This window comes from Lissotriton vulgaris, chromosome 2_2 (genome assembly GCF_964263255.1).
Source record: "Lissotriton vulgaris chromosome 2_2, aLisVul1.2, whole genome shotgun sequence".
NCBI classification, from domain to species: Eukaryota; Metazoa; Chordata; class Amphibia; order Caudata; family Salamandridae; genus Lissotriton; species Lissotriton vulgaris.
Genome location: NC_141688.1, coordinates 32,174,687 through 32,200,126, shown reverse-complemented (window position 1 = coordinate 32,200,126; position 25,440 = coordinate 32,174,687). Strand labels below are relative to the sequence as shown.

Genomic DNA, 25,440 nt, shown 5'->3' with positions numbered 1-25,440 from the left:
ACCCTGGATTCCCTGCCACCCGCTGGGAAGGATGGCTTGGCCCCCTGGAGGAAATAGACTCGAGGGACGCTCTCATGGCTCCTAAAACTTCGACGACCTCCTCTAAACTACACCTTATCCAACTCTACTATCTCCACACGGCGTATATTGCCCCTGCCTGCCTGTATAATGCTAGGCTGCACTCCGCCCCGGCCTGTACGTGGTGCGACTATGTCCCAGCTGATTTTTTCCATATGGTCTGGCAGTGCCCTGCCCGTGACTCATTCTGGGCAGGTGTGGAATCGTAGCTTACACAGACCCTGGGTTGGTTGTGCCCCCATGACCCATTGCATCTCCTCCTAGGAATGTTTGATGGACTGGATGGGTCTCGAGCCGATAAACGTTTTTTGGGCACTGCGGTCGCAGTAGCCAAACAAGACATTGCGGCTGCCTGGTCTCAGGCCAAACCCCCTACTGTACGGAAGTGGCGAAGAGGTGTGGACTAGTGCGCGGCCCAGAAGGAATCTCTCTTTGAGGCCCAGGGCTGTCTTGAAAAGGTCTGGGGTAAATGACTCAACCTGTTGTTCAGATCGCTGTGCATGCCCTCTTCCATCTAGCTACGTCTACAAGGTAGCCTACTCTGGGGCCCTGTACTCAGGTCTATGACACTGCTGTTACTGGTAATCTGGTAATGGACTCAGATACATTGTGCATAATTCCGCTGTCTTTGTCAATTTTGTTTTTAATCAAATGATAATAATTTTGATTATCAAAAAAAAAAGTTAAGGAAAGGCTGTGTTTATTTTACAATATTATCATCAAGTTACAAATAGCAGGACTTGCTATTGGATAGTGCTCAGTCATATTTATGGCCCAGGCTGAGGCACAGAGGTGAAGGAGCACAGAAGTATTTAACTGTTAAAAAAGTCCTTGACAATTCAATATTGGAGTTTGAGTACAAAATCTCGGAATGCTTTTCAATAGGAGAAATTTCAAATGAAAAGTTACCATAAAGATTAAGTTAACACTTTATTTTATTTTCTCCAATTTCAAAGTGTTGCATTCCAACACTGCTTCTTATGACCAGTAGAATAGACACTGTGCCATATTTATTACTGAGAAAGTGTGCACTTGTTGGACAGAACATACAGTTTACCATTTGTGGCACAGTTACATGTATAACACAAACATACAACAATTTTTTTGAGAAATTTAAAGTGGAGAAAAATGTTCGCTATTATAAACATTTTTGCAGATCATTTTTCTGCCTTTACATTTCTCCCACTTAAAATAATAGCTGTATGTTTGTGTTATATATGTAACTGTGCCACTTATGGCAAACCGTATGATCTGTGCCACAAGTGCATACAACACAAATTCTCAGTCACCCATATACACATATCCCATTCATGCATACACATGTTCATACATGTGCAAAGTCCACTCTCTCACTGACTAACATATCAGCCCTGTCATAGTGCCCCTAGTCAAAGTATTTTGTTCAAACCATAATATCAGGCTCTATTGACATTAGGCATAAAGTTAATGAAGATGGACTTTGGGGTGTCCGATAACAGTACACAAGTTGCTTAGCCTTTAGTAGCTCACAATGATTTTCACTGATCAGAAGTAGCTCTCACTATAGAAAAGGTTGGAGACCCCTGCTGTAGATCATAAGAATTCTGCACCACCACGATTGACATACATTTTGGCTGTGGCTTTATCTACTGGATTGGATTGAGACTTCTGAGATGGAGAATCGTAGAACCCCGTGAAAGGCTTTGAGATTTCAAAGCCTTTATAGAGGATTGGGGGCCTAGCTGGGAGATCAAACCCAAAGATATTTAGCAGCTTGAACAGACTTTCCGAGTGAAAGGAGGCACTGTTTTAAAAGAGTACTTTGAATTTGCTGGGTTGAAAAAAGGCAGTGTTCTGGCTACTAGGCTTGAATGGAACAAAGTCATTAAGCAGTGAGTGTGTACTAATGGAGGGAATTTTTGGGAAGTGATGCCAGAAAGCTGCTCATCGGAGGGGCAATCGAAGGGAGACAGGAGAAGGTACACGCGTCTCACAAGGAAGCCTCAAGTGAAGGCACTGCCACCAGGCCATTAGCCATGTTGCTTCGCTGAACAAGAAGGTAAAGAATCAGCACATACATAAGCCGATAAGTCCCCATTCCTCTGTGCTGCTAGCCAAGGTGTCTGTCTGCCACCGCACTGTATGCCCCTAACGGTATTCTACCACCACTCTGAGGGAGCGTTGCAGGGCCCATTGCAGGGCCCATTGTGAAAGTTTAATGCTACCGCACTCAGGAATAGAGCGCTGCACAACCCTAGCTGCTGTCTGCCGCCCTCGCAAGAGAAAACGAGATACCAGGCACTGTGCACCCCCTATCAATTGTCTGCTGTTTTGGCAAGAAAGGAGGAACTGGCTGTCTCTCGCCATATAGGGGGAGTAGGGCATTGATTGCCCCTTGGTACCAAGCCACCAAAAGAGTGAAGAAGCAGGCTCACAGGGGAAACCTTGAAATGACTGCGCAAGCGACAAAGTAAAATCCTGGTTGCCTGCCAGATGCCTGCAAAAGAGATACTGCTGCTGATACTGTGAAAAGGAAGACAGGCACTACTCCCTACTAAAGAACAGTGAATCAGTGAATTGCTGTCTGCCATCAACCTCGCATGACACAAGTACAGCACCACCAATGCTCCCCAGAGACACAAGGGGAGGAAAGGCCCAGTTTGGCAAGAATGCTGAGAGGAGATTGTTTGCCCCATACGGCAGTAGCACCGCCCCACAGGGAGCCAGAGACTGTTCAGGAAGTGCCCCCCCCCTGGCTAAAGGCTGAGTCACTCATTGACCACTTCCAGGCAAGAGAAGAGTCACACGCCCCCTAATGGCAAGCTGCCACAATCTTGAACCAAAGAGACCCTAGCCCCCATGGCGATACCGTGTTGCACCCATGATTCTGTGGCCAAGAGATGCAAAGTAACGATGAGGCTGCAGACCGGATCAAATCAAGTAAACCCTCCTCCACTGCCGCCCAAAAATAACTGACGGCCCTGTGAGAGGTGAAGCCTGGAGCAAGTAGCAAAGACACCACAACCAGAAGAAGAAAAGCACACAATGATGCATGGCCGGATGCCACATTCGCAAAAAAGAACCTGATCAACAACTACCCAGATCATCATGAAGCTAGAGCCCAACACCTGGCTGGACTTCGGAAAGAGCCGACATGCCAAGGCCCCGTTAGCCGACCCTGGAGAAGGTGCACGCTAGTGAACCCGAGAGAAATGACTCGAAGGCTGAGAAGTCTCTCTTGCGTGGTCCAGTGACCGTCGTCTACTGAGAGGCCTTGGTGGCCTGCCCAGAAGAGTTGCATGTCACTGCACCCAGAAAAAGAGAAGACTGCCAGTCCTACTGACAGAATAGGACCTGTGGGAGGCCCATGACAGGAGAAGAAGCAGTTCTATTAAGAGGACACGACCAGCGAGAGGTTCATCCAAAGATAACACATGCAAAACATGGCAGGACACCACGTTGCATGCAAGAATTAAAAACGAAAAGAAGGTGTGTGATCAAAGGTGACAAGACCGAGGACTTGTGCTACTACCCGAGAGTGCACCCACCAACACAAGCAAACCACTGATGTGGATTGGTGTCACTGGTGGCAGCTCAGATGGAGAACCAAATGCTAGCATCCTGCATGTGTGAGCCGGTATCTGCCCACGCTTCCCAGTGTGACTGTCCAATCACAGTCATCGACTGTTGGAGAATTATGGGATCTCCACGAACAACCGAACATGACGAAGAAGAAAAGCAGCACCAACAACACACTGAGCTATCTGGATGAGAGGTCCTTCCAGTCGCTCAGTCCCTGCAAGTTCTAATCACCTGCCGTACAAGTTATCTCTTGGCAAGAACATCATCATGCCATGTGCATTACCCTAACTACCTAAGGGGCATCCAACAACCAGGATGGAGCCTTACACCCGTGAACCCCCAAGAGACCAAAGGGGCACTCCTGGTGACGTAGGGATCCCATTGACAAGAGACTATCTAATAGCCCCACCCACACCTGGGTCCTGTTGGCGAGCACACCAGATCATGTGTCATCTACCCTTGTAGTGGAACAAATGGCTTGGCCATAGCTCTGTTGGCAAGCCTGCAGCAGCACTGCACAGCCCACATGCAGCCCACACTGTCCACACAGTCCCGTGGTAAACCATCGGGAAGGACCTCAAGGGAATCCCCGCAAGAGAGATGCGCCTGTAGCTGCTCCACCTACAAGTACTGGGAGACACCGGGGCTTCCGAGGAAGGCTCCCAAACATTGTCAATGCCATCTCAGTCCGTACAAAGTTGCCCTTCATGGAGTCAAGGCACTACAAGAGGCAGCTCTGCAGCGGACTCCACCGACGCTCCTGATAAACCCCAGTTTGTATTGTTGACATTAAATGCATCATAGTGAGAGCATGCAGGACCGGCCAACATTGTATGGTTGGACGTTAACCCAACCCACCTGCTGCTGAAGGATCCCGACTCCATCTACACCCATGTTTGTGCCAAAAGTAATCTGGTTACACCATGGATACGAGCAGTGATGCTGAATGCTCCATGCTACACCTGTCCACTTGTTCAGGGCTGTTCTGTGGACTGCCTCTCGAGGCTGTAGACTCATTGGTCCCTAGTTTTGTTTTATTTATTCCCAGAGGTCGGGCATTTTTTTGTTTTTCATTAAAGTGTGGGAGGAATATAGTGTCCTGTTGGATGCATACCTGCTTTCTGGCACGTAGCTACTTCCAGCCACTCCCATCCCACCCACCCCACACTAATCCAACAGAGGCATCACCGGTCAGGTGACCCAGTCAATAAAAGCCACGACCACTCGAGCTCAAGACAGTTCACTACTGTTTCAAGCATTGCCTGTGTCATTCACTTATTAACATGTGGGCCTGGGGCCCAGGACACCACAGTAACAATGGCTAAACGTATAGGCATAGCTTTTTCTGGATTAGCTTCTGCCAAGAACCAGTGACATAAAGTTTACTGCATAAAACTGCAGGGCTGAGGCATAAAGCACCTGAGCTGAAGGAAGGGGCATCTAGAGAGTGCGACCAGCAAAACCTTCTGAGGAAAAAATTACTCATCATTACTGGGGGAAATAGGGAACTAGCAAAAGTGGGCAACTAATCAGTGCCAAAAGGGCTTACTTGCATATGATTTACACCTGTGAGCACGATACTGGAACTACAAAGGTCTATTAAAGTAAAACTATGGAAGTAGTTTCCAGGCTCACTGTTAGGTGTCATCAATACCCAGAGGTTGAAATTGAGAGCCAGGAAATATGGGTATGTTTATACCATAGGGGACTTAAGTCTTTAAGTAGGAAAGTATTTCCCCATAGACACAGAATGGGTAAAACTCTTTGATACATTAAGCCCATATTTGTATTACATACAATGATGATACTTTTTGTCCAATGCAAAATTGCTGAGAATAGCTAATGGCCATAAAATGAAAAGATGATAGTACAATGCGTCTGGGTAGCAAAAGATAATTTTATGTTTTTCAGACTTAAGGGGATTTGGGAATCTGATTAACATATATGAGAATAAACATTGCTCTTTTACCACTGTAGCAAGGGGTGTGCAAGTGGGTCCAGCTTATCCATCTGCTTCTTGATTTCCAAGTAAGAACCCTAGAAGAAATAACAGAAGCGCATTCAAATACAAGTTATATTTCAAATTTTATTGATCGGCAGCACAATTAAGGAATCATTGAAGGATTACATTTTAGACAATAATGAAAGTGGATAATATTTTTTTTGTAAAATGATAGATGAGTTTGTTTGTAGTCGCCTTCTCTCATCTGCATTTGAAGGCTGAAAGTGTGCGACCATCTCTTATCTCCCTTTCTTTGAGCATGGAGGTTGGGAGTTTGTACTGTTCCCTTATGTCAACCTTCAGTATGATCCTTGGTATTAGGTGGTGTTCCCATCTCTCCCAGTCTTGCTGAAAGATGATGTGCAATTTGTAATGTCTCCTCTTCTATCTCCCTGCAGTGTTAGGTGAGTGCTGGTATATATACACCACTTCTCTAGATCTTGAAGTGTAGCAGTTGACAGTGTGTGTGATCTTTTCTCTACCATTCTTGCAATGTTGTAGTTTGCAGTGAGTGATGTTACTGTCCTCCCCCCTGCTAGCACTGTGATGTTTGGTTGTGGGTTACATTTCCTCCTCTCTCCACAGTGTTATGGTTGGTAATGTGTATTTTTATCTCTCTTCTCTTTTTACAGTGTGAGTGATGTCAGGCTGGCCTTCCCAGTTCTCTCCTTTTTGCAGTGTGACGACTGACAATGAAAATTAGCAATGGGTGATGTTGGTGATTTTGCTTTCTTATTTTCTGTAGTGTGGCAATTGACAGCAGGCAGTATCGCGCCTTCTCAATTTTGTAGTGAACATTGGCTGTGGCTGATGCTACATTTCACAAAGTGTCATGACAGGTGATTGTAGTTTCTTTTGCCGCTACAGCATTACAGTTGACCATGGGTCATTTTATTCTGCTCTTCCCTCCCCATAGGGTAATAATTGGCAATAAGTGATACTGCCATTAGATAATTATTTTGAAATGTAGCGAATGGCAATGAGAGCTGGTGCGCCTCTCCCAAGTGTTAAGGGAACGATTAGAGGGTGATGCTGTTTTCTTTCCTTCCGACAGTGTTGTTCCATTCCCGCTACATATGGTTTGCCCAAGTCTACCTTCTGAGATTGGCACAGTGTGATGCTGTACATCGCTATTTTTCTTCAAGTATCATTTTTTGTGCATTTCTGTCTTTTGTTATGATGTTAGCAATTAATTCTTTTTGCTCCTTGTACACCACAGTTTGTTACTTGGTGGATTTTGTCTGTCCTATTCTCCCAAAATTTGATTGCTGGCCTGGGTGATGTTGCTCCTCTGTACCCTCACGCTGTTACACTTTGCTATGGATAAGTGTCTTCCCAACCTCCTAATTCTTAAGAGGTGATGTTCCATTCTCTCCTGTTCCTGCAGTAAGACAGTGTAAGAGAGTCTTCTTATGTCTTTTGCACTTCTTGTAGCATCTTGTTTGATAGTGAATGTTGATCTGCTTCTCACCTTCTTTCCTATAGACTGATGTTTAGATTGTAGGTGATGGACAGATGTCTGATGATCAGATGCTGAGTAAAAGCATGGGCATGGATCCTGATCAAAGAAATGGTAGGGAGCTGATGTGACTAACTGATTAACTTAGCATACCTGTGTCATCTCGCGAATAGACATCACGCTGTCCAAGGCTTTCTGCAATCTCTCATAATTCTTCTTCTACTCCAGACAAAGGAGAACAATTAGAGACATTTTACACCTTGCCCAAATTGTATACAAACATTTGGTGGTTTAGAGATTCTTTTATGTACATGCACAAAGGCCATTACCTTAGGGTTAAAGGCAAGGGTTTTAGGATCATTTGGGTCCACCACTGATGGGTAGGGTTCGAAGATGATGCTTTTTCTTGGGGACTCCAAGGCTGCTCTGCACATTGCAACCAACAGGTCTACTACCTAAAAAAAGGAAAGATTCAACATGTGATCAACAAAAAAGCAAACCTTTGAAGTTCTGCAAGAGCAGATTCTGAATCGTGATGGCTGAACCACCAAAACCTAGGTACAGGTGACAACAAGGAATCCCAGGAGCCTCTAGATTGTTCATTTATTGGAATATTGTTCACTTTTGATCTACATTACTTCATTCACTGCCTCTCAAATTATATCAATACACTTGATCTATCACAAACATTTCTTAAGCAGCTTAGGTGTTGACCTCACCTTCTTGGCTTGGATGGTGAGGTTGGTGAGGTCAAACCCTTCATAGTAAGCAGGAACAGACAGGCAACAGCCAGGCCGTCAGTTTTGCACTCTGGGTTTTAGACGAGTTTAAATGATACAGCTTAGGTGGTTTATTTCTCGCGAAATGGAGACGTTAGACTTACCTTGACTTGCTATATACACAATACTAATGCAGAATGCTTTCTGAGCATCTGGAGGAAAGACACACCAACAGACATGAATGTGAACACACACAAACACACAGGTGCATCCAAACTTCCACACAAACAACCCAGGCTAAACATCTCTGCAATAATGTTTTAGAAAGCTTGGGGCATTGAAGAGCAAGGAGCTGACTGGCAGCATATTTTACCTTGCTTGTGTATGGTGGACCAGGGTTCCTGGCCCCTGGTCCCTTTTGGTGAGGACAGGCGCATCTGTGCCACAGGCTTAATTGTAGTCCATTCTCACTAGAAATGTCGAAACGCAACTTCATTGACATGGACAAAAGAGTCTGCTCTGTTGTTCTCAAGAAACCTAGTAATCGCAAGATTAGTTGGAAGAATGATGGTATTAACAAAATTGGCAGAAAGCTATTGAAAGTCACTGGTGATCCCCAGATTCCACCCTGTCCTATGGGGTGGGAGTCCTTTCAACGGTCAATAGGACCTTTCAACATTGGGGTCTCGGGCACATTCCAGCACTGTCTACTGGGGGAGACAAAAAAGACAAAGGGAAACCCTAGTCACTTGGATACATTTAAAAGACTGAAAGATACCTTTCTAAAGAGCTTGCGGACCTCCCCCCCTTTACCCTCCTCTCCAGAGGCTGAGAAGGGCACACAAGTGTAGAATGATTTCACCAGAGACTCTGTCTGGCTGGGTGCAATGAGCGGTCTGCTTTTTGGGTAAAGCCAAATGCACCTTGTGCAATGAACACAGATGCTCTCTGAATATTAAGGTGCAACCTAAACCCTGGAGTGGGGAAGAACTAGGACGTGACCCCTAAAATGGATTGGGGTCTTTTTGGTAAACCTTTCCTCAAAAAGTATTTTCCTCATGGCTTTAGTCTCTCTCTGTAAAGTCAAGGCTTCAATCAAGAATGTTATTTGCTGGGGCTGGGCGAAGCAGGGGAGTCTTTGACTGGTGCCCAAACTTCCAAAGCTCCCAGAAGGACCAGGGTGGGCGTAGAAGTCACAGAGCAAAAGGCAAAAAGGGCTATTTACTATTGCTCACTAGATCCAAGAGGCTTAATGAGAAATGTGTTCCTGATGGAGAAGAAGGAGAAAGAATTGTGTCTGATCATAAGCCTCAGAGAATTCAATGAGTAGTTAGTTTACTGGAACTTTAAGTGTGAGAAGTTGGCCTGGTATATAATGCTCACTAATTCTAGTGATCACTTTGTACCATGCCAAGCAACCCTTATGATGATTGGTTGTAAGTCAACCTTATAGACCAGTTATCCTAGTGGTAACGTGGACAAAGCAGTCTTAGGCTAAACTCTGCAAGTGAAGCCAGCTGTATTACCATACACAACCCCCTTGAATACCAAATGAAGGGACACCACACAGATATATATTGAAAATATATATTGATTTATTAACTAAAAGTATCCCCTGGACTCTTTATGAGCACAGAAGCACAAGCGTTAAACACAAGACAGTTTAAAATACACAAAAGTTGCACAATATGGATGAGCCCTAGGGGCCATCTAAACCATATACTAAGAAAGTGGTATAAGAGATACCAGTCGGAAAGGAAACAGGCCTAGGGCCTTGGGAATCGCTGGAGCTATTCGAGACTAGCAGTGACTAAGTCGGGAAAGGCCCGCGGGACTCGGGTGCAGTGTTTAAAGTGCACGCACTCACCAATGCAAAGTCTATGGTGCGTAAAAAGTACAAAGTTAGTTAGTTCGGAACCTTCCGAGTGACCTAGAAAGCTGAAACTTGAGGCACAGGCCCTAGAGGTGTGTACCAGTGTAGGAACACCGGCGGAGCTGAGTTACCTCACCCACAGGAAGCGGGTGCATAGGGGCGAAGTAGTGTCGGGTTTCGTCACGCTGGTCGATGGTGCTTGGAGCTGAAGATGCTGCAGGCGGCTCGATGTGAAGAGTTACGGTGGATCCAAGGGTGGATCTGAAGTTGTGAAGACCTGAAAGCAGAGGGGACAATGTTCAAAGTCACTAGCCAGTGACTACCGTGGAACCAGATTGGAACCAGGCGATGTCGGGTGCAAACAGGCGTTGAGGTGTAGCTTCTCTCTGCAGCCACGTGGACACCGGGGGTCCAGGACGTCCAGGAGTCGGTCACGAGCTGTCCCACGCAGGCTTCTCGCTGTCGGCGGTGTCGGCAACTTGATCAGAGCAAACAGGCCTTGGCTAATGCAAGCCACGCAGGAGTCAAAAAAGGCTTATCACTCGGACCAGCAAGGTCAGAGCGGGTGCTCCTTTTCACAGGAGCTAGGGCAAGTCTAGAGCAACCAGACCCGCAGTGTAGTTCTTCGGTTTCGTCGCCAAGATGGCCGCTGACCACGTGGCTAGTGGCCGGGATGGCGCGTCGAGTGGCACAATGCAAAAGGGCCCAACGCAGATCGTGGAGATGCTGGGGGGCTGATCTTCGGTGCAAGGGCTGCTCGGTGGAGGGGGTTCTCAGTCCCCAAAGCACAACGTTGAGGGTGCCTCAGTTGCTGCGCTGTCAGCGTTTCGGGTGTCTTCCAAGAGGTCCGGTCCCACGTCTCTCTGTGCCTCCACGGGTCCCTTCTTTGCAGGGACTGTGGATCGGGCTGTGAGAAGTCTGGGAGTCTGGGTCTTGTCAGGCTCTGGGCTCGGGCTCCGGCGGGAGGCGGCGGCAAAGCAGACGTCGAGTTGCTGGTTGGTGCCTACTTTCACAGGGTGGCCACTCCTAGGCCACAAGGGAGATTCTCTTCAGTCTTCTGAGCAGCAGAATGTCGAAGTCCAGTCTTCTTCTTCGTGTAAAGTTGATTCAGGATGATCTGCTGTGCAATGGCACTGCTCCCACTCTTATTCCCAATCTGAGGGGTGGATCACCTACTAGGTCCCTCCTCTGGGTGGGACCAGGAAGGGGGGCGGTCACACCCCCTTTCCTTTGTCCAGCTCCTCGCCAGGCCTGGGTCTGGAAAGTCCCAGGACCGGTTTGGACTGGCTTATGCACGGGGACACCTTGTGTGCCCCGGGCATGTCTCAATCTATTCAGCCCTGTCCTACCCAATACACAAAACCCTGTCTGGGGTGGTGCTCGCACCTCCCAAGGCAGGAAACCTTTTGTCCAAGCCTTCCTCGCTGGAAGGACTCCGAGCAGCAGGAGGTCAGACTTGTGTCTGCGGTGGCAGCATCCATTTTGTGATGCTGAGGCTCTGGTTAAATTAAACCGGGGTTAAGGCTACACACATGTCGTGTCCCTCTAGAAGGGTGGAATGCTATCCCCGTCGACAGATTTGTCGAGGGGATAGTATTCCAATTCGTATGACACCTTACTCGACATGTTTTGATAAAGCCAGACCAAAGATAGCATATAACCGCGAGGATTATAATGCACTTAAGAGTATATGGTATTGCAATATCCCAGAACAGCTTAGCGAGTGGTTCCCGACAGCTGCAGACAGGCTCAGTTCATGCTAGAGCACCATCTCACATATTTCCAAGCACTCTGCCTCCAGGATTGATGAGGCCTTCCATAGGAGTGGCTGATAGGAACATATGTGTCCAGTTTAAGGTCAGATATAGGGATACTATACCTAAGTAAGAGGTGATTACACCAACTTACCCCAGCTGAGTGATCAGCCAGTTGTGTCAAATATGGAGGCCAGGCCAGGGGTGGCACAATACATGCTGCAGCCCCTGGTAGGCCTTGGAAACACCTATGCCCTGGGTACCTAGGGTACACTGTTACAGGGGCCTATAAGGTGAACCAATTCCAATTGTGTTATGCACCTAAGGTACATGGAGTCCATTTTAAGGAGAGAGCAATCAGCCTGGGGCCCTGAATAGCTGGATCCCAGGCCAACTAAGTCAAAAACCAGCTAAACACCAGGCAAAAAGTTTGGGGGTAACCATAGTCAGATATCCACCTTCCTACATAACCCCCCCCCCCAAACGAAAGGAGATAAGGCTATCCTTGACCAGGTAAGCCTATATTGCCTAAGTGGCCATAAAAGGAAGTACCAGCTCTGGCTTGGTAACCCCCTGTCTCATGGTCCACTAATCAATCCCTCACCCTAAGGGTATCTGAGGGTCTCCACCATAGGGAATGTCTACCTGTGGTGTGTCTTTGCAAAGTCAAAGGCTGGTGTTGAGATGGAGTACTGAAGTGAGTTTCCTCTGTAGGGCTCAGCTTCCTCCAATCACTCTCCACCATGTGTGTCTTTCTTTCTTTGACTGAGTTGCACTGTGCTCTCAGGGTCAACCTCTGGCTACCTAAAGCTGGAGGCTGAGTCCCTCTGTTTGGCCTACTGGATGGACAGTTCAAGTTTGGGCCCTGAGGGTCCCAGGTTTGGCTGTGCCCAACAATATCCATCTGGGGGAGGTCCCTAACTACTTTTAAGGGGATCCCTCAGGAGTTTTTAAAGTTTGCACCTCACTAGGGCTACTAGTTTTGGTGCCCCTAATCTGTTGATGGGGGTACTTTATTTGACAGGGGGCCCTTTGGGTCTCACTGTCCTTCTTGTCCTCTGCAGCCCTGGGCTGAGTAAGGCAAGGTAGAGAGGGGCAGGTTACCTGCTCCAGACTGGGTCCCACCTGAGAAGGGTCCACTGCCATCAGAGGCTCTGTCAGGCCAGGCCTAACAACCTCTGGGACAGTTCCTTCATCAGGGATAAGATCAGTTCCCTTAGGAGGCTGATCCTTTCCTAAAGTCTGGTGGGAGGGAGATTTCTCTTCCCCCTCAATGCTCTCAGTTTGGGTGGAGTGATCCATCATTTCAGACTTCACTACCCATGTATCAGTTTGAGTTTGGGCTGTGACCATCACAGCCCCTCCAACCTTTTCAGGAGGAGACTCAGTTTGGGTATGGGCTGTTACCATCACAGCCCTGCTACTCTTTTCAGGAGGGAAGTTAGCTAAAGATGGGGCTGAGGTTTGCTCAGCCCTCCCAACCTTTTCAGGAAGGACATCTTGGATTGGGGCTGTAGCCATCACAGCCCCACTAACCTTTCCATGGAGATTTACCATTCTAGAATGGGTTTGCTGTTCAACCTCAGCCCAGGCTGAGATTTCCAAATCATTACCAAGTAGGCAATCTACAGGCAAGTTTGCTGACACTGCCACTCTCGTTGGGCCAGTGACACCTCCCCAGCTAAGATTGACTACTGCCATGGGGTGATTGGTTTCTATGCCATCAATGTTTGTTACCTGATATTTGGCATCAGGTTAAAGTTGCCTTGAGGGGACTAGACATTCAGCCACCATGGTGATGCTAGCCCCTGTGTCTCTGAAGGACTCAACTTTCAAACCATTGATGAGGGGCTCCTGTCTATACTTGCTCAAAGTGTTTGGACAAGCAGTGAAATTGGCAAACCCCATGCCAGTCTCATAGACAAGAGTATCTGAGTTAGGGGACCTGGATAGGCCAGAGTCCACCTGTCCTCCAAAAGTAAACCCACCCAAATTCTTTGGGGTGCTCCCACCACCTGGGGGACCACTGCTAACAGTGACAGGAGGTGTTGGAGCCTTACCTGGAGGTATATTGCCATTCTTGGGACAACGGCTGTCTGTTTTGTAATGCCCAACCTGTTTACAGTTATGACAATAAGGCTTTTTCTGGGTTGAAGAAGTGTCTTGGGACGCACCCCCATTCTTGGAGTTTTGGGGCCCTGGGGAAGTCTTTTCCTTACTTTTATCCCCACCCTTCTCTTGAGGCTTGGTAGTCTCTTTCTTTTGGTCACCACCCTGGTTCTTAGGCCTGATCCTGGTTCTGACCCATTTGTCTGCCCTCCTACCCAATTCTTGTGGGGAGGTCAGATCAGAGTCAACCAGGTGCTGATGTAGAAGCTGATTTTGACAATTACTTAAGATTTGCTCTCTCATAATTAAATTATACAATCCTGTATAGTCAGTAACCTTACTTCCCAGCAACCAGCCCTCCAGAGCCTTAGTGGCACATTCAACAAATTCAGACCAGTCCTGAGTCTGTGTCTTCTGGGTGTCTCTGAACATTAACCTGTACTGTTCAGTGGTTAAGCCTAACCCATCAATCAGAGCACTCTTCAGGACCATGTCGTTTCTAGAATCCCCATCACTAACTGTGAGGAGTCTGTCTCGGCCTCTACCTTCAAAGGAGAGCCACAAGATTGCTGTCCACTGCTCCTGAGGGATCTGCTGTACCATGCAGGCTCTCTCAAGTGCAGTCATCCATTTGTGGATATCATCCCCAGCTTTGTAGGGGGGCACAATCTTACTCAGGTTTATGTTATCAAAAGACCTGTCTTTATCCTTGTGGATATTGCTGCCACCAGTGGGTTCTATTACCCCACTCTCTCTAGGCTGTCTTGCTCTAGCAAGCTTCTCTTGGGCCAGGGCAACCTCTAACTCTTGTCTCTGGATCCTCAATTCAGCCTCTCTCATTTTGGCCTCATGTTCCCTTCTCTGAGGGCTAGTCATCTCCCTTCTGGAGTGACCATGAGAACCTCTAGAAGCATGGGAGTTGTTAGAGTCACCTGAGTGAGTCCTTCTCCTCCTAGGCTTCTGGTTAAGTCCACCTGGGGGTCTGAATGGGTTGTTTCCAGATTCAGTCCCAAATAGGCTTAAGTTAGTCTGATTCAGTCTACTGACCAGTACCTGACTATTTCTGTCATCATCAGACTCACTGCTCCCCCCTTCTGTCTCTTCTTCCTCTTCCTCCTCCTCATCTACCTGAGGAGCTCCAGTGATGGGGGCTTCCTCATCTACCAGGACTATAGGGACAGGGGCTTCTGCAGTGTCATCCTCTGAAGGATGGCCTCCTTCAGCATTCCCTGTGGGGTCTGCCTTAGAGGTCTTTAGAGTCTCAGACTGGTCCAAGATCTCTCTAAGGTTGTCTGTGGTAGGGGAAGGCCCTGTCCTCAGACCCCTTAAGACACAAAGCTGTCTTAATTCCTTAAAGGAAAAAATAGCAAATTTGGATGGTGCCCTTGGAGGGTCACTCTCAACAGGGATGTTCCCAGTGGAACCCTCTGCTCCAGACATTGCTCTAGTGTGGGTGGATGTGTTGCAATCTACCTACACTGGTGTTTACCTACTAAACCTATCTAGTAGTTGTAGTCAGGGTGTGCTACTCCCTTTGCTCTACAACAACTAAGTTCAGTAGAACTTAAGTATACTAGTCTTGTTTTATATGTACCTAGCAGGTACCTGTATGATCTTTCAAATGATAATCTCAAAGATTGTAATGGTAAAACAACAGCAAGCTCAGATCCCACCGCTGCCACCAATGTGAGAAGTTGGCCTGGTATATAATGCTCACTAATTCTAGTGATCACTTTGTACCATGCCAAGCAACCCTTATGATGATTGGTTATAAGTCAACCTTATAGACCAGTTATCCTAGTGGTAACGTGGACAAAGCAGTCTTAGGCTAAACTCTGAAAGGCATGTGAAGCCAGCTGTATTACCATACACAACCCTCTTGAATACCAAATGAAAGGACACCACACAGATATATATTGAAAATATATATTGATTTATTAACTAAAAGTATCCCCTGGACTCTTTATGAGCACAGAAGCACAAGCGTTAAACACAAGACAGTTTAAAATACACAAAAGTTGCACAATATGGATGAGCCCTAGGGGCCACCTAAACCATATACTTAGAAAGTGGTATAAGAGATACCATTCGGAAAGGAAACAGGCCTAGGGCCTTGGGAATCGCTGGAGCTATTCGAGACTAGCAGTGACTAAGTCGGGAAAGGCCCGCGGGACTCGGGTGCAGTGTTTAAAGTGCACGCACTCACCAATGCAAAGTCTATGGTGCGTAAAAAGTACAAAGTTAGTTAGTTCGGAACCTTCCGAGTGACCTAGAAAGCTGAAACTTGAGACACAGGCCCTAGAGGTGTGTACCAGTGTAGGAACACCGGCGGAGCTGAGTTACCTCACCCACAGGAAGCGGATGCATAGGGTCGAAGTAGTGTCGGGTTTCGTCACGCTGGTCGATGGTGCTTGGAGCTGAAGATGCTGCAGGCGGCTCGATGTGAAGAGTTCCGGTGGATCCAAGGGTGGATCTGAAGTTGTGAAGACCTGAAAACAGAGGGGACAATGTTCAAAGTCACTAGCCAGTGACTACCGTGGAACCAGATTGGAACCAGGCGATGTTGGGTGCAAACAGGCGTTGAGGTGTAGCTTCTCTCTGCAGCCACGTGGACACCGGGGGTTGAGGACGTCCAGGAGTCGGTCACAAGCTGCCCCACGCAGGCTTCTCGCTGTTGGCGGTGTCGGCAACTTGATCGGAGCAAACAGGCCTTGGCTAATGCAAGCCACGCAGGAGTCAAAAAAGGCTTAACACTCGGACCAGCAAGGTCAGAGCGGGTGCTCCTTTTCACAGGAGCTAGGGCAAGTCTGGAGCAACCAGACCCGCGGTGTAGTTCTTCGGTTTCGTCGCCAAGATGGCCGCTGACCACGTGGCTAGTGGCCGGGATGGCGCGTCGAGTGGCACAATGCAAAAGGGCCCCACGCAGATCGTGGAGATGCTGGGGGGCTGATCTTCGGTGCAAGGGCTGCTCGGTGGAGGGGGTTCTCAGTCCCCAAAGCACAACGTCGAGGGTGCCTCATTTGCTGCGCTGTCAGCGTTTCGGGTGTCTTCCAAGAGGTCCGGTCCCACGTCTCTCGGTGCCTCCACGGGTCCCTTCTTTGCAGGGACTGTGGATCGGGCTGTGAGAAGTCTGGGAGTCTGGGTCTTGTCAGGCTCTGGGCTCGGGCTCCGGCGGCGGCAAAGTAGACGTCGAGTTGCTGGTTGGTGCCTGCTTTCACAGGGTGGCCACTCCTAGGCCACAAGGGAGATTCTCTTCAGTCTTCTGAGCAGCAGAATGTCGAAGTCCAGTCTTCTTCTTCGTGTAAAGTTGATTCAGGATGATCTGCTGTGCAATGGCACTGCTCCCACTCTTATTCCCAATCTGAGGGGTGGATCACCTACTAGGTCCCTCCTCTGGGTGGGACCAGGAAGGGGGGCGGTTACACCCCCTTTCCTTTGTCCATCTCCTCGCCAGGCCTGGGTCTGGAAAGTCCCAGGACCGGTTTGGACTGGCTTATGCACGGGGACACCTTGTGTGCCCCGGGCATGTCTCAATCTATTCAGCCCTGTCCTACCCAATACACAAAACCCTGTCTGGGGTGGTGCTCGCACCTCCCAAGGCAGGAAACCCTTTGTCCAAGCCTTCCTCGCTGGAAGGACTCCCAGCAGCAGGAGGTCAGACTTGTGTCTGCGGTGGCAGCATCCATTTTGTGATGCTGAGGCTCTGGTTAACTTTAACCGGGGTTAAGGCTACACACATGTCGTTTCCCTCTAGAAGGGTAGAATGCTATCCCCGTCGACAGAACTGTCGAGGGGATAGTATTCCAATTCTCATGACACATTACTCGACATGTTTTGATAAAGCCAGACCAAAGATAGCATATAACCGCGAGGATTATAATGCACTTAAGAGTATATGGTATGGCAATATCCCGGAACAGCTTAGGGAGTGGTTCCCGACAGCTGCAGACAGGCTCAGCTCATGCTAGAGCACCATCTCACATATTTCCAAGCACTCTGCCTCCAGAATTGATGAGGCCTTCCATAGGAGTGGCTGATAGGAACATATGTGTCGAGTTTAAGGTCAGATATAGGGATACTATACCTAAGTAAGAGGTGATTACACCAACTTAACCCAGCTGAGTGATCAGCCAGTTGTGTCAAATATGGAGGCCAGGCCAGGGGTGGCACAATACATGCTGCAGCCCCTGGTAGGCCTTGGAAACACCTATGCCCTGGGTACCTAGGGTACACTGTTACAGGGGCCTATAAGGTGAACCAATTCCAATTGTGTTATGCACCTAAGGTACATGGAGTCCATTTTAAGGAGAGAGCAATCAGCCTGGGGCCCTGAATAGCAGGATCCCAGGCCAACTAAGTAAAAAACCAGCTAAACACCAGGCAAAAAGTTTGGGGGTAACCATAGTCAGATATCCACCTTCCTACATTAAGGTGGAAGGGATTCACCTCCAAAGTCGTGATCTACTACCGAATGACTGGATGCCCTGACTGGATCTCAAGGACGCGTCCCATCTTTTGCCATCACCACCATTTCCTGCAATTCTTGTGGTGGGGTCAGGTGTATGAGTTTCAAGCCCTCCCTTTGGCCTCTTATAGACATAATGGTGTTTTCCCAGATTGGTGGCAGAGATGTATGTTTGCCACAGGTACAAATACAGCTCATAGGTGTTGCAAAGTCTGTCATAGAACGTAGACTAAATGATGGTGACAAACTAAGGCTCTGTACATGAATACCCAGTTCATGGCTGTTTTACAATAACTAACAGTACAAACTGCTAGTTCACCAGAGACACAGCAGAAGTGCAACAAAAACTCTCAAAGTATATTCAGAGCAAAAGGATGTGACATGCACAGGTGGATAGTATCAACTTTTCTAATGCGTGAATAACCACATAAGTGTAATAACCCCTTTCATTGTGCATTACCAAGTTACAAAGTTGAGTAAAATTATATTTCATGGTTGAATAATTGCTTGCACAACTAAAGGGATAAGACTTCCTGTCCCGGGAACATGTCTGAAATAGTCAGATTGTTCCCCTGCTTCCATTTAGAGAATGGCCCATGTTCTAGTGCTAGTGAAGCCAGGATTATACATTTTTTAATGGATGGAGAGTGTGGTGTGGGAGGCTTCTGATTAAGTGTGAAAACTTTAAATTTGGTGAACATTTTTGTGTTTTGTTTGTGTGTGTGTGTGTTTTATAAGGGTCATAAAGCTTTTAGGGGACATGAAGGGGTCAAAAGTGTTATACTGGAGAGTAACTAATGTGGATGGGAGGGAAGCAAGTTTAAAACTGCTTGTTTGTTGGCATTATTCCATCACTTACATATCTTTAGTAACTCCAAATGGGATATTTGCTGGAGTCTGTGTGTTGAAAGACACCATCACAAATATCAATAGACAGTGAGCCAAGATCCAGGAATTCTAGCAGCGTGCTCTTAATGATGTGAAACCTAGCAGAGACATTTCAATCCCAACTATGACCCCTGATATACTACAGAGGCTAGATGCTTGAGGCTGGATGGGGGTCAACAAATGGTCTTAAGTAATTAGTTCAATGTTGCTGCTTACGGCTAACCTGACAATACTGCAGTGTGGTATAGAGAGGGCCCCACCCTTAAAGTATACTGATACCATAGACTATGGCAGGGTCTGGGGATGGAAAAGATCTGCCATAATGTTCAGGGGTCTGAGAGAGAATTCAGTGAACAACAGGGCCCACTGCTGCATCTTTTCTCAAAGGTCACCTAGTTGCTTACATGCCCCAAATCCTTGATAGCGCTCCAGACCATTTTCCTCGATGAGGTGTGAGAGTGTAAGGGTCTGCACTAAAGACCTAGGTCTATTGATCTATGAATAAAACTTGGTATAGTGGTTTGCTCGGCCATGTCAGAGCCCCTTAGAAGGCCAAGAATCTGGTTAAGAGCCATAGCTGGGAATGGAGGATCGGGGGGATCGATGGGGGGCTGCTCAATTGGTTATATTCTCTTCGCCTACTGATAAAATTCAATAAGAACTATTGAACTGTTGCAAATGACCATCTTTTGCATGGTATTTCCCCAGATTTTTGTCTCGAACATTGAACTCTACATTTTAACCTTTTAACAATTTTAGGTGGGTCCTTACTCCCTAAATTAATAATCCACTTGCTTACAAGAACCATAAAAGAATTACATTGGTGTAAACAGCTTTCAAGTGTGTACATAACAGCTTAAGAGCTAGTGTGAAACATTAGTGATGAGTATAGTGTCACTTTTAGAGATGTAATGCGGTTATGAACAGTGAATTGTGAGCAAGACTACTTAGTTATAGTGTGAAGGCTCAGGTTTACCTCCGCTCCTGTGGCCACCTCTTCTGCAGCACCAGACATCACTCCCAGGGTGTAGAATGAGAAGACACATAGCTCCCGGGTACATACTGCTGGCTGTACAGAAAAAGGTGGAAGACGGATTTAAAGCACACATTGGTTTGGAACAACCTGCTCTATCCAGGATCTCCCCACAGGAGAGCCCATCAATCACATGCTAAAATAGGTGAGCCCCAAAATGAGAAGCACTAAAGAAGAATGATATATGTTGGTTAAGGTGTAGTTTAGAGGGATGGATACCCTCTTACTTAGAGTGGAACCTGGAAAGAGAGGGTGCTCATCATCTCTTGTGGGCCTGTGGGAATCAGGTTGCCCATAGTTAGGACAGTCTCAGTGTTGGAGGAGACTTGTTTCATGCAAGGAGTATAGTGAATGAGAGGGATCAGCATTAGGGTAGAGAAGCCCCGTGATGTAGGCCTACACCGCCATGTACCTTTAGCATTGAGGCATTCTGAAATACATGTTGCTCGTCACACACCACACAGTACTCGTTAAGGGTAGGAATCCGTTGCTCTGCGTACTTCATGATCTGTCAAACAGAGAAAAGATTTGTATTGAGACACACCAATCTCTATTTGCAAATCCCACCCTCCAGCGAAGACACACAAAACACAGAGGGCTAGATGTACGAAGAATAGTAAACAGTGATTACCAAATAGCGATTTTTGGCAAATTGCTATCTGTTAATCACTAATGTACAATGGGGTTATTTAGCCCCTATTCCTAAAATAGAGGTTCATAGTGGGTCTCAAATACACCTACCTCAAGAATATTAATGATGTAGGTCACAATTTGGGAACGACTACGATTTGCTGGCATCGCAGGGATGGCGGCCTGCTGTGGTCAGCAGACCACCATGTATGTGATTGGTATTAAATAAAGCAATTTTCTTTTAAAAGAAAGCTGTTTTCGTTAAAGGAAAACGGGCTTTGTTTAAAAAGAAAAAAATGAAACATTTAGGTTTCATTAGGTCTTGGCTAGACAGCACATGTGCTTTCTCAAAGAGACATGTTGTATACACTTTGTGGGCTTCCGCCCATCCATAGGCTTCCAATTTGCTGTGTCCATCGTCGCTCTTATATTGTTTCTCCCCATTTGTCCATGGCATGCATTTGTCATGCCTTTTCCTGTGCTTAGCCCTCCCTGAGGGCATGGACCAATCACACTATCCCTCCACTGCTTCCATTGTAGGATTGTTTCAGGAACTACTTTTTTCTTTGATGAAGAGCACTTAACACAAGCGGTTATGTTTTCACTCACTGCTCCAAGCTCCTCTGTAAACAGGCCTGTAAATGTTGCTTTTATCTCATCATATTTGTGACTTTTAAGACCAAGGTCAAATGCCAGATGCTGTTTTCCGAGGGTGCCTGTTTAGCTATTTTACACATGATTGGTGTACGTCAACACTGAGGTGAGGCATCGGTATGATATACTTGTAATTCTGAGTGCCCGTGATTGACTTTCAAAACACATGGTTAAATCACTATTTTATCACTTCAATTTAAAGACTTTATTTGGGTGCGTGTTTACAAAAATAACAAATGATTTATTTGGGTGCGTGTTTACAAAAATAACAAATGATGCCAAGTCTTTGTTTAAGCGCATGTTGTAAAACTAATTCACCTGCATTCATAATTAAATTTAACCCCTTCGCTAGCTCGTCATGCAGTACACTGGTCGTGTGCTCATGACGAGCTGAGCTCGTCATGAACAATGGGAAATCAGGGAATGCAGCGCCGCGGGGGAAAACCTCTAGCAGCCAAGGTGTTAATGTTGCTCAGGTAAATCAAAGTTAAATACTTTCAACATACTACGTTTCTTTTTTATTTTGATTTGCTAGTGTAACATTAGTTTTCATTCTGAGCGCATCTGATTTAATTGCAAAACATACCCTTAAAAGAAGGCTTTAAAATGAATTAGTTTCTTTCTAAATACATACCTAAATAAACTCTTTCCATTACAGTGATAGAAGCATGATTTAAGTGTGTGTTTTGGGCGCAATCCCAATTAAAAATGCATTACCAGTAAATCAGGGTACAAATAAACGCAATGATTTACCAGTGCAACATTACTTTTAATTCTGATTTACTTTCAAAATAATAGCTTAAAAAAAAAAAAGCTTTATATCGGTTTCACGTTTCAGACATGTACTCATATAAAGTCTCTATGAAATACACAGAAGTGCGATTTTATATTTACATCCCTCCAGTGGCCATATTATTTTATCCTGACTGTGCTCTTGATTTTCAATTGTCACATCCATCAATCTAAAGGCTGACCATTACATGGAAACAACAGTGAGTATGTATTATTTACCAACATACGTTTCCTTTATATACCTTTCATTAATCTCTTTCACATGATGGAACAAGAAATATACTGTGGAAACAGACATACTCAGTAGGAACATACACATTGTTCCATGCATGCAGGGAGACCACAATAACAAAAATAAATTTCTTACATTATGGCAATTAAAGTAAATAATATTTTTACTATATTGTTTTTTCATGATGCTGTTTGTAAATGGAGAACTGCTGTGGAGACGTTGCTTCTCTATGTCGTTGTTTCTGTGCTGCACTGCTCTCAGTGCTCTGGCCCCAAGAGTGGCGAGGGTACATTATACACTCTGCTGGTGAAGCTACGAGGGGGGCAGGCCTCACTTGGCACCGAGTGCGCATGACTGCGCTGATGTGCCATTAGCACTGACAATGCATTGACAACGCCAATAGACATTAACATTCACAACACCTATAGCTCTCGGATTGCCGTAACCTATTGGGTTTGCCAATGCTTGTTTTTTTAACACAGCCTGCTCTTAAAAAAAATCCACTATTCTCAAAGAGGACGGGGTCCCTTGGGGAACCCTTCTCATGTGCGAATAGTTTACTACCAACTTTGAGTTGGCAGTAAAGTGCAAATGTTTTGCGACCACATTTTGGTTGAAACATTCAAACATGCCAATGTGAATCGATCTGTGGGACGCCCTAAACACGCCTCTTCCAAATACTGTTTGTTAAACCCAAATAGAAATTCAGTAATAAGTTTCCAAATCGTAAATTTGGGAAAAGTACATCTGAAAAGCCATTTTTGCGTTCGCATACGGCCCCATTCTGCGAATCGGTCTGGTTGAATGCAAAAATGTTTTTATATCTAGACCAAAGTTTCCAAAACTACTTACCAGTATTCACACCATCACCAAATACCCCTGTTGTACAGTATAGGAGCCCCAAAAACCCCTTCAATAACAACACATGATGCCTAAAATGCCAAACGAAGCCAAACCCTATGTCTGCATATGCAAACCACACAAATAACAAAAACACCTCTGTGCCACGAATACAATATCACCAAGAGCCTCTCCTCCTACCAGATAAGATTCCAAAATACAACTCATTCTCCCTGCAGGAAGCCTTCCTTCTCCCTTCGGATGAGAAAGCTGCAGCTTCTCTGACAATAACTAGAAGAGCTTTCCACTGACGTCTTTCACAATCCAAAAACTATTTCCATGGACTTCTTAAAAACCCAAGGGATCCTTCATTCATCAACATGACCTCGGCAACACATTACCGCCACGAGTTCTCCATATTCAGACTAGCATAAAACCCCAAGGCAGCCTCCCGCACCTCGCACCTCGCACAACACCAATCCTGTGACATAGCTGCGCCATTTTACACTTTACATTGATACATTCTGAGTCGCATAATTATCTCCCTGTATAACTAGATTTTTGTGATGCCCGCCAAGAACTCTTCTTACAAGTGAGGCCCCAAATCACAAAAATCTTTGGAAATCTGCACCTACCATTCACCTCCCTCGGATGGGTGCAGTTTTAGGAATTCACAAATATTTCCGAGAATATTTCTGGTAAATCCTATGAATTTCGACTTCTAAATAAGGGAGAGACTTGTTGCATGAACAAGTGTATATCGAGTAAAACTTTGCATACAAAAATACCTTCGCATTTGCACAGTGCATTTCTCCTCTACGCCCATTTTCTTGCAAGTGTTACTCATTTTTAAACTGTTCCCTGCTCATTCCTACACTGGAAAATAAAAAGACTGATTCCTGCTTTAAACAGAAGTTCGTTTCCAAACGTTTCCATGGGGGGCATAGGTCATTGAGAAGTGTATGAATACACACAATTTCCGCGTGTTTCGAAACCTTTCAGGACCTGCCCCACGCAGTGCCCGCTCGCACGAACCCCACAATGACATTTACCGCACTGACGGCATTACACCTGTAGCTGGGTAATTACACGCATAGGTAAACGGGTGCCTGTGTAACAGCAAATCCAACGCTGTTTAATGCCTTGAACTCAAACCACCTACGTCTTTAGATTACATATGACACTAGCTGTGTGTGCGATTCGAGGCCAGGATGTCACAGACTCTATTGGCTCGAGCGGTCGACCTGGAAACTGGGGAAGCGGGTTTGAGCCTCAGTCGGTAGAACGCTCAACATCTTGTGATTCTGGGCAAATTACTTCATCTCCCCGTGCCTAACCAAATGAATATGTCCGTCTATAATGCAAGTCGTGCTCATGCAAAGCGCTCGGATACCTCCGGTCGTGTTCGCACTATATTAAACTCCAAAAATATATTTGGAAAAGGATGGTTAATAAAGCATTTTAAATAGATGAGTAACCTCCTGAGAATCTCGTGACCGGAAGCCAGTTAATGATGTCACACTAAATTAGAAAATCGTTCTGTTAAACAGAAAAAACAGCTTTTCTTTCTGTTGACTGCCACGGGTAGCGTGCAGCTTCACACGTGGCATTAGATCAGTGGGCGGCATCTGCGCTTGTGGCACTCATTCCGCTTTTCTTGGCATCGTTCGTACATGCGTGCCTTTTCTGCCATCGTGTGGCTACATGTGGAACTGTAATTGTAACAATTAAAGAAGTAGTTCTTTGTAATATATTGTAGTGGCGGTGACAATTTAGTAATGTATTTAATTTTATTATTTTTTTGTTATTTAATATAATATAGCCCGCACATTGACCAGAGGCGTCAAAGCGTTTTACGATTCAGCAAAAACATAACGATAACAAATAGAAAACATACATGAACATTACAGGTGGAGTGTTCACAACTCCCCCGGATGCGCTTCACACATTATTAATAGCAAAAACATAGCAAAGAAAAGCATGTGGTACAGTGCCATGTGCAGAACGTCAATAGTTCCTGTAAGTTGGGGATCATATACAATTGGGTGGAGAGTGATGAGGTAGGAGCGAGTTAGGCCAGGTGTCCTTCAGAGAGAAGAGCTTTGAGGTATTTTTGAAGATGTCATGACGTGGTCAGGGGGCTCGGAGAGAGTGAATTCCAGAAGATTGGTTCATGAATCGCTCGTGCTTGAAGGTGGAGGTTCCAGGAGGAGCAATTGAGAGGTACAAGGGTAAAGAGGAGTGAAGAGCTTTAGGAGTGGTGCAGGCAGTTTTTTAAATTGGGTCCTCGTCTGTGTGCAGTCACTGAATGGAGTGAAGATTGGGGGAGATGTGGTTACATTTCTTGTGTC

At 46.1% G+C, this 25,440-nt stretch overlaps 1 protein-coding gene across 4 annotated transcripts in view; it reads right to left on the bottom strand.

The window, feature by feature from the left end:
* The window catches only part of PARP6 (poly(ADP-ribose) polymerase family member 6), a 332,536-nt gene that overhangs the window by 127,665 nt on the left and 179,431 nt on the right, over positions 1–25,440 (bottom strand). For all 4 annotated transcript variants that reach the window (XM_086959240.1, XM_086959241.1, XM_086959238.1 and 1 more), the window contains exons 11-15: positions 20,354–20,449; positions 19,885–19,977; positions 7,430–7,555; positions 7,254–7,319; positions 5,609–5,676 (exon numbers count right to left, since the gene is read on the bottom strand). In XM_086959240.1, coding sequence (XP_086815366.1) covers positions 5,609–5,676; positions 7,254–7,319; positions 7,430–7,555; positions 19,885–19,977; positions 20,354–20,449 — 449 coding nt within the window. The remainder of the gene's footprint in view (positions 1–5,608; positions 5,677–7,253; positions 7,320–7,429; positions 7,556–19,884; positions 19,978–20,353; positions 20,450–25,440) is intronic.